At 33.3% G+C, this 10,376-nt stretch overlaps 1 protein-coding gene across 1 annotated transcript; it reads left to right on the top strand.

Moving 5' to 3' along the window:
* Positions 1–369: 369 nt before the first annotated feature.
* Positions 370–9,978, top strand: LOC127879403 (uncharacterized). The gene is made up of 12 exons (XM_052426186.1): positions 370–541; positions 1,917–2,267; positions 2,646–2,933; positions 3,037–3,309; positions 3,602–3,907; positions 4,560–4,877; positions 7,284–7,409; positions 7,757–7,966; positions 8,250–8,274; positions 8,613–8,731; positions 9,185–9,244; positions 9,812–9,978. Exons 1-12 carry the CDS (start codon positions 466–468, stop codon positions 9,844–9,846), a joined length of 2,187 nt encoding a protein of 728 aa, XP_052282146.1. The 5' UTR covers positions 370–465; the 3' UTR covers positions 9,847–9,978.
* Positions 9,979–10,376: the final 398 nt, after the last annotated feature.

Here is a 10,376-nt window from a genome sequence, read left to right as displayed (position 1 = left end):
TCAAAAAAAGCTTTAAAAAGCGAATTCCTTGTTCAGCGATGTAACTCAAGTTTAATTGGGGTATCCTTTGTCAACAAACTAATTTTGTTTCATAGGATTACAGTTAGGACTGAAAGTAAGGCTCGCATTCTATATATGCTTTTGCCAGTGTTAGACAAGTTAGCTTATGTGTGTTATTTGGTTTAAACAGTGCTGCTTTAAAGTACTAGTGTTCATTTTCTTCCGTAATAAATTTATTTGTTTAAGTTTCACTTTTCTGATGTGAATTCACCGGTTGAAAAGTGGAGTTATGTCCTGTCATATATCCTTGTTTCACATTAAACAATAATCAGTATTTAAATGTTTAAACATTTGAAGCGACTCAGCATGAAAGGCGTATCGGTTTGGATTAGTGTGCAACACATGTGTTACGTCGTAATTATCGGATGATTGTTGTAACTACTGGTTTGGGAGTTTTATTGAAATATGGACAACTCTAAGAAGATGCTAAGTTTAAATGAAGTAATTTTATGCTGTGTGTGCTCTGTAGTGTGCATTTCAGGTATGTACTATTTTAAACTTGAATCACGCTTATAACCTCAATGCAGCAAAGACGGAACGAGCACTGAATAACATACCGAATCAATCGTTATTATTTGAAAGAAGCTACAATATGTTTAGTTAATGGGTCAGCGTGTTTGTTGTTTTTTTTACAAATATAATAGTGTTTTTTTCTAATGCCTAGCGCAATCTGGGAAAATACAATTTTTAATCCAGAAAAACTAGTATGCTCAAATTAACACCTATTTGTGACCTTGATTGTTTTTGCTAGTGACGAGTAAATTGCTTGTCACTGTCGGTTCCTCACGCACAGGTACGCACATATACAGAACACGAGTAATGCATAATGCCGTCCCGTGATGAGGTATCGCGCATGTATTTGTGGAAAAGGGGTAATGGTTCTGATGTTAAAGCTTAAAAGGGGTACACTTAACTGCTGCAAGAAGAACACCAAGAGCTATGTTTGCTAATAACTTGAGTCCTTGACAATACTTAAATATGACGTCAACGCGTCTTACACATGTAGCAAAATATTCAAGTTGACAAATACGAAAATGTACCTTACATAATTAAGGCTATCTTTAGAGGAGGAAAATAATGTGAAGTCACCCAAATACATTTGTGATATATTTTTTTAATTAAACCTTATACGATAATCCTCTCACTTCTTATCAACATATTTTACATAATCAACTTATGAACGAATTCGCACATCATATTATACAGTTTTACTAGCAATATTTTAATTTAGATTGAAAAAAAACTATTTCGATGTGTCAATGTTTGTACATACTAAGAATAAATGAAGAAAAAATACAGTTCATCCGATATGCGTGTTTCACAGTGCAAACATATGCGATTATAAATGATTAGCCCAATGGCTGCATGTTCATTATACAATGGGCCTTTACAAAAGAGCTATGTATTACAACAAATATTTATCTTCTACACATAAGTCGCATTTTTTTAAATTTATTAATGCAACTGAAATATTGAAACAATTTAAACAATTAACACATCTAAAACCTGCTCTGGGTTAAAATATGTAAACATTCACTGTTTTAAGTGTATCCATCCGATAACAGTCATTATGCTCGATAAAATGATCTATACGTGTATTCAGATCGTGGCAAAGGTTTGTTCGTACGTAGAATGATATATCACTGGCAGTGAGAGTTATGCAATATTTTATTAAACACCATTAGATTGTTTTTGTCTTTGATTGTTAAACAGGCTTAATATTTATAGAATGTTTTTATGATATACGTATGAATGATATTATTATTCGAAATAAATGTGTGTTATCGTTTTTTCTATTTTTTAATCATCGAAACTAAATAATAATTCCAAAAACGCGCTTTGCTTTTATTTGACAGCATCATCAACCGTTACTTTACACGCGCAAATAATCGAAACAACACCAAGAGTAAAATATGAATTTGTGTGCTTTTGGGCATTTGACCCATACGCTCCAGTCAATGTGTACAGAAAAAAGAAGTCTGAAACTGATTGGCAGAATGTCTTGACGATTTCTTATCACGAGAAAGGTTGTTCTATAAGACCTCCGTCTCAGCCTGATGGTTTTAATTGTGGATGTTTAATCCGTGGACGTACAGGTTGTAATATAACAAGCTCTCCGGAAATCAGTGAAGACGTCGAATGGATGTGTGAAATTCTTTTAAGACCAGTAATAAAACAAAGCAATATTGTAACTGTATCAATAAAAGGTACGTGTGTTTTCATAACGTAAATTGTATTTTTAAATTTGTAAATGTTTTATATAACATATGCTAGTGTTAGACGTCAATTAATGACGTTGTTGATTAAATTGCTTTTTATCTACGTTTCGTAAAGCTAGCTTAAAAGGTATGCCCTAATTCGTTTTGTTGTTAACAGCAAGAATGCTATTCAGCAGTAACTTTGAAACAACTGCACGAACGTTTGCACACAACTGTTACTGAGGCGTCGGTTTCATTTTTACAGATTTTTAAATATGAATATATGTTTAATTATTCAATTGAATATATCGGATGTATCATTCGATGTACCCGATTTATAAATATAGTACAGTGTTATAGCACATTATGCTACATATTATTTTTCAGATATTAATCAAAATAAAGGACAGGAATACGTTTTCTATACAACGGAAAACCAAAGCGTTTTGCTTAATTGTTCTGACGATAAATCAATTTCAAAGAAATCAACGCAATCAATCTCAGTGAACGAGGTTTTAGTACAGTCATTTCGAAACGGAACGCAGTTTAACCGAATCCAAAAGAGTGAGGACAATGAACACTTTAATGTTTCGTTTACAAGGAATGATAACGGCACCTTTATGTCTTGCATACGTGGGCTAAGGATCATAGCCCGATGGACAATCGTCGTGTTGTGTAAGAAACAATTCAAACTATGCATTAAATAAATTGCATTTATATTGTTATACTTCACGTACACTTAATGACATCTCGTTGCTAAACACAATTATATTTTCAGATCCACCAACTGTTATTGACATGAAGGACATCGCAATTTCAGAGAACAGAACAATAAGCCAGGAATGCAAGTATATACATGGCAACCCAACACCGACAGATATATCTTGGTGGGTAGGGAGTAAGTTACTTGTGCTGGGCAGTCAGCTGGCAATAACTCAAGTTAGCAGACAGAGTGATGGAATATACAGGTGTGAAGCCATAAATCGTTTTGATCAATATGAAATGCCATATATTGGCAAAGGATCGGGCATGTTTCAACTCAAAGTCCAGTGTGAGTAGAAGTGTATTTTACATTTTGCCAGTGTAGCAACGTAATGCCGTTGGTGGTTAGCTACAATACATTTGGCATCAAATGTTCCTCATAAAAGCATAACACTATTCGTACGTTTGTGCTTCATCAGAACCGTATGCCTTAGATATTTGCATTTAGCGTTCCAAGGTGCCGATATAAGTTTTAATCATATTATGTTTACAATTGTGGCTCTGGTATCATACACATATATTACTACATCAACTGATAGTGTTTGAGGAGTTATGTTGGTTGCTTTCCGTGATGTTTGTAGATCCCGCAACAATAAAACGTTTCCATATCAACGCATTACCACATATTGTTCAAGTGACGCTGATAGAAACGGAACATGCAACATTCCAATGCATCGGGGACGGAAATCCTCATCCAACACTTACGTTAATAAAACAGCCAACAGATGAACTAAATGAGACATTAACACATACTTTTGATGGAATGATCCTTCGTTATGACATTGCGGCTGTTAGCAGTAAACATTCTGGCCAATATACCTGTGCATCTTCCAACTCTTTTGGCGAGAATGCCAGAACTCTGCATTTATACATAAAACGTTTACAAGGTTAATATATTTTATTATTATTGAATTCATATTGACCAGTTTTCAATAACTGGTAATTATAAATATTCGATTTATAAATAACCTTTATGAAACTTTTTTAGCGTTTTGAAAGTTTGTGTAGTAAAAGTCAATTTATAATATCCCGTTTAATATAATATCCATTTACTGAAGGTAAAAATTATGTTATCTTCTAGTTTTGAATTCATCCAATAAGAATTATGCAATAATTGTTATATCGAATATCCATTAATTGGAGCTATTGTTAGATGTAAGTCGACCATCCAATACATCAGTGTTAATTGTTTTCAAAATTAACTGAACCAAGACCGTCTAGTCCGTTTTAGTCGTCGAATGTGGTGGGTTAAACTATGTTTGTACACACTAATAGGACCATGTATTTTATGGTATTATGAAATGTGTGTTTATTCTGACGATATTCATATCATTCATTATTCCTAGTATCACATGTTTTGTCATTTTTTTAATATTGTCAGAAATGCCCCATCCTATACAAATACACTTGCTTTATAAAACTATAATAACTCTATCTTTTACCCATTCTTCTTTGACCCCTCTCGGTAGCAATACGCTTTCGACTACTACAGCATATGTGCACTCACATTTATTAACCCTAAAGTAATATACATTTTAGAACTTGGGAATCTTATGCACGGAAGATCGATGCTTATAACGGATACCTCAGTTAACCTGCAGTGGATTCTTTCCGACGCTAGAACGCTAAATATAGTGCAAAACAAAACGTGTTATGTTCTTTACAAGACTAGTAAAGACATAGATTGGCACACAAGTATCATAGATATAGATGGGACGCTGGATTTGACAATACTAAAGCTGGATCTTGAGCTGACGCACCTGCGCCCTGACATTCAGTATGAAGCTCAGTTGATAGCAAGTTTTTCGTCTGGCAATTACTCCATCGCACCAACATTGACGTTCAAGACATTGTCGTGTATGTATAGCTTTATTGTCTTAGTTGTCTGTTTGAAGCGGCAGTGTACTACTTGCATTATTAAGAAGCTTATCTTAATATATTTCAAAATATCATTCATTAAGGTTCATGGGAGGGATAATATTCATTACAACTTTGCTTTGGTTTTTCTTCATTCAATGTGGTACAATATGGTCAAACTATATATCATTTGAAAGGTAAAGACGGATAGAATAACATAAACACATTTTTGACATTCAATATTTTTTGCTTTATTCATTTTTTTGTTTAAAACCAATACACTTTTACACTAATTTACAAAATCTTAATCTAAAGTTAGGAAGGATATGCACTACCGTAAGATGAATAAATACAAAGCTATATACATTTACAAGGTCAAGTTAGCAACATTTCACAGAAATGTTTTTGTCAGAAAACAACAAATGAGTTATTATTCAACTGCATTGTTTGGATAATTGTCCTAAACAAAATTCTAAAAATAACTAAACTGAACTACTTTTTAAAAATCCAGGTATGGTGGATAATAAGAGTCATCATTCTATTTCAAGGACTTAACAATTTTGCTATAACCAAATAGAAAATTTTAAATTATCTCAAATTGAAAGAAATTGCAGACGACTTATAAAATTGTAAATAAATATAAAGAAATATGTTTGGCTGGGTAGAAATCATTGTGATAAAAGGAGATATTGCTCATCAAAAACAAGATTTTATGAGTTTTGTGCAGACGACTCTAGAAATTAAAGTTTTACATAGAAATACACAGCTATGTATCATGTTTTTTCCTTTCTTCCTTCCTGAACAACTACTGTCCTTGTACCGTTTTGAATAATGTGTTCCTTTTGGCAAACCGACTATTTTTATGCATTTGTATATCAATTCATTCTACCCATTTTGAAAGCGTGGATCTCGATGTGCTCCGTAGAAAAACGTGCATTACAAATCGGTCGAAATCACGTGAAGTAGTAAGAAAACCTGGTATGTGTATACACATACCTGAGAAAACACATCATTATTTTGACAGTTGGGTCGCGACTAATAAAACAACTGTTAACATTAATCAGGAAGAGATCGCGTTTAATAACAGAAATGATCACACAGACATATAATCACATATATAACCCCATTTCAAATATTTTCCAGCTGAAAATTTTCCCCACACGTCTTTTTTAGTGTATTTGTATTGTTTTTCTGGAGCCGAAGTGCATCTCACAGAATATCCATCCGACTTCCGTTGTTTTTACTTCCGTTATTAAAAACTCCGTTTTAAAGATTTATTTTTTCATTTAGGTTGTTGAAGCGAAATTTTATTATATAATATCAATAAAATAGTATACCATGATGAATTGAACGGAGTTTCGTATCGATCTTTCTGTCAGTCTGTAAGCGTAATATTTTGTGCGCAATAATACAAGTACACGTCATTCGACAACAATTGTAAACATTGGTGAAATGCTTCTTACAAAGTTATTTTTTTGGAGTGTTTATGAGGTCTGATCATGCAGTTTGCATACATCAACGGAAAGATTACAATCCAATGCATTGGCATCGTCAACCGTTTGGAATGTCAATTAGGCGATGAGTGATTTTTTAGCATGTTTCTTTCAATTTTATTAATTTAAAAATGGCTGCCCCCATCGTCATGAAATGACATGTGTTCGAGTTTTGATATTTCTAGATATGTTAACTTTTTTACTATTTAAGCGTCACTTTCCCTCATCAATGTCGATATTATTAACTAGTTATATAATATTTCGCCGAAATACGTTGAATAAACATCATTCAGATTTTTGAAAATAATGTCTATTTTTGTGTTAAAATCGCTTTGTATTTTGATTGATTTTGTCGATGGAATGAGACGTTGCTGCACAAAATTGGCAGCAGTTTGAAGGAAAACCATCCTTTTAAGCAAATATGTAAACATTTTCAATGTGGCACTCTTCGTTAGTCAAATTTGAGTTCAATGCTAGGGGTCCCTTATTTTTTAAACTGAAGCCTCTACATGAACCTTAATATGATAAATCAATAGGTAGGTCACTGCAAATATTAATTTCATGTGAATTTGCTAAATCTTCATTCAAAGATAAAAAATTAAAGGTGTTGTTATTTAATAAAATGCAATAAATTAGATTTTAATGTATCAAGCCTAATATATCTAAGCAAACTTTATCATCGAATTTCCTTCTTAACTTCTCCTGCGTCTTTGTTTGTGTCATGCTTTGCTCGAGACAAATATAGGAGTTCATATATTTTTAAAGATTAAGATTTAAGTTACTTGATTGCACAACACCGTTAGGTTGATGTTTTATTTATGCACGTTTATATATTAAAGAACGCATATATTTCTGTGTTATTGTTAAATGCATGAACTTTGAAAAGTTATTTTTATTCAAATTTATGTGCTAGTTTCGGAGGAGACTAAACTTTACATAATCGTTGCGGCTATTGTCGGTTCGGTGCTTAGCATGTGTATCATGGGCGCAACTCTGCGACTGTGTTTGAAAAGATCACTAAGAAATGATGCACATGGAGGTAAGAATCAGTATGTAAGACGGACATTTCCTCGACTTAATTCAAACAAACTGTTTTAAGTTGAGTGTTTCTTTTTGTTAACAAACCTTAGCAATATCAAGAAATTAAATAAAATAAAGTGTATTAGATTTTACACCAGTTGGATATTAAAGCATAATTGGTGTTGGTAAAACTAAAATATATTTATCTAAATATCTATAACTATATAGCGCTGGAAACCACACGAGCAATCGGTGACAAGACTACGCATTGCAATGCTTCACTGTCAATGTGGTAAACTTATAGTAATACGCCTTCTATAAACAAAGCTGAAGCACTCAAAGAACTGATGTTATGTTTGCTTGCAGAGATTGAAAACGTATGGATGAGCGCGCAAAATAATATGGGCACTATGAATACGATAGGAAATGCACCCGGAATCATATTAACACAAGATGAAGACCATTATGATTGCATTGATATGAGTAAAATACATCCAAGCATCGATCCACAAGACGCTCACAGGGCTCATATTGAATCAGTGCCTACTCAAATTATTGATGGAACCAATATACGTGGTACGCTCTTAAGATTATCATTATTGACATGACATTCGCTGAGTATCTTTCGAAAATATTTAGCAGTCCATTCAAGGTCGCGCATGTGTTCGGTTTCCCATTTGTGTTGTTGTAATAATGCGTTATATTAATCACTTCCCGTGAATATCCATAAGCTTAATACCGGATTGGCATTTACATTAAATGCTGTCAAGTTATTTTTAATATGCTTGTAAAATGAATTTCTGTCAGGCTAACAACTGTTTCCAGTATGACTAAATATAGACGCGTGTTTTCTTTTCAGGTGAAATATGTTTGCAGACCAAAACGTATGTAATTTACATGGTTAACGTTGTTTTGTTCTATTCAGTACACATTTATTGCGTGATACGAGTTTAAAGTATGTCAAGGGGTTCAATTCATTGCGGTTTTCATTAAATACCTATTTCCTTTAATATCGATTGTGTTAACGTCATACATATGCCATCCACCAATTCAAATTGGGAAATGTTCGCATAAACTTTTAATACCATAGCAATACATTTATAAAAGGACCAGTATTGTTTTATGCACTATGTACAGTATATTGTTTCTTTTGAGTATACTGATAACCGATAGTTTCAACAAAATCCACTTGTCTGAGTAATTCGCGCTGTGATATGCACAGGGCAAATAAAGACGCGTATGGCATCCTGATTCGCTCTAGAGACCCGGCTGAGGAGCAGTACAACTGTATTGGAGAGGTTGTTGAAGATAAAGTAAAAGAATACATGACTGAGTGCTGTCGTAAGTTATCCCATGTGTTTAAGAGTTCCAGCTGTATTTGTATACCAAAACTTAATTCTCACAAATAGATAAGTTGGTATACGAACGTAGTTGTTAATAGTTCTTTACTATTAGAAGTAGTACACGTTGTAGTGCTAGAAGTTATACATGATAAAGCAGTAGTAGTAGCATTAGCCGTGGCCTTATTTATGTTTTACTTTGTATACTAAAAGGAATTAATGTGACACTGGTAGAATGCTAGATGTTTAAAGAATGCTAGATTTGTTTAATGGTAATTTTGACTACAGCAGCAGATTATTGTAGAAAAATTTACTTCGACATTCGAAAATGAGCATATCACTATACAATTAGTTAAATTGTACACATTTGTATAAGTGTATACTTTCATCTGATTGTTTGCCTTTATTTTGTCCCATATTTTTTATTATAGTTTTGTATTCTATCTTTTTACAGATAGCAGTAGTTCGACAACCGATTCGGCAATCTCCGAAACATGTTTACAGTATTTAACAGGTCAGCGTATTACCGTTTTTGCTTAGTCGGAGACAGTAAAAGTTCAGCTACCAATGTTAGACACAAATATAAAAATGCAACATCTGTACGTTGTGTTTGTATTTTATGGTCAAATATTCAAGTGCGTTAGAATCTTGTCTATATTATACTTTAGCGTCACGTGATGTTCATATTCCTGAATAAATATGAGAAGGCCATCTATGTTTTGTGAATGTACATACAATTATGAAGAAATACATTTTCAGATAGACTGTCAGATAGTCCAGGTTTAGAATGCGATTGTATTTTGTTATTGTTTTTATAATTAATGTAAAGGGTAAAGGGTGAATATAAGCTCAATTGCTTCGCAACACTTTAGTGAAATGAGACACCGTTAATCTGGGAAGAATTAGTAATGTGTGTTTTTGGTAAGATATAAAGAAAACTGGCACATGGTTAACGGCACATGGTGAATCTAAACACGGACCTAGGGTCTGAATTCTAACAGCATATCTACTACGATTTCGCGACTTTGTCTATCTAAAAGCATTTATAACTTTCAACTCAGTATTTTTCGTTGTGTTTCAGTGATTGACAACCTTCCGGTTCAACCAGAAAGGTAATATTTTTAAGAAATTGTATAGAAAGTAATTGTGTATGCATGCTATTAAGCAATTGGCTGCAAGATAACAATACGTTATGCCAAATCAGGATGTTCTTGGGTGTATGCGGTGGGGGTCGGAGTGTGGTGGTTGTGCTGGTTGGTCGCGTTTTCAAAAAATATCAGATTGTAGTTTCCGCTTGATAACGAAAAGGAATTATTTCTCTTTTGTGAAAACTATCAAACATATATATTTGTAATGAATGCTTCGGTTCGAATTGCATATTGCATACAAAGTGGGTGCTTTTCAGTTCTCTGTAAACGTTTTTAAAGACACATTAGATACCACGAAACGACTCGATAATTTATATTTTGATTTCGCTTCGGACTTTATTTGGGCTAGATTGGGGCAATTTTCAGATCACAATTAGTTCATGTAGAAAACCGATTTCAGTTGAATAACTCGAGAACAAATTTAAGTGTTAATGAAACTGTATTCTTGAATAATTTTAATCCATATAAGCTAGAGTCTCTCTCTCCTCTCTCTCTCTC

This window comes from Dreissena polymorpha, chromosome 4 (genome assembly GCF_020536995.1).
Source record: "Dreissena polymorpha isolate Duluth1 chromosome 4, UMN_Dpol_1.0, whole genome shotgun sequence".
NCBI lineage: Eukaryota > Metazoa > Mollusca > Bivalvia > Myida > Dreissenidae > Dreissena > Dreissena polymorpha.
This window is presented reverse-complemented; position numbering and strand designations above follow the sequence as displayed.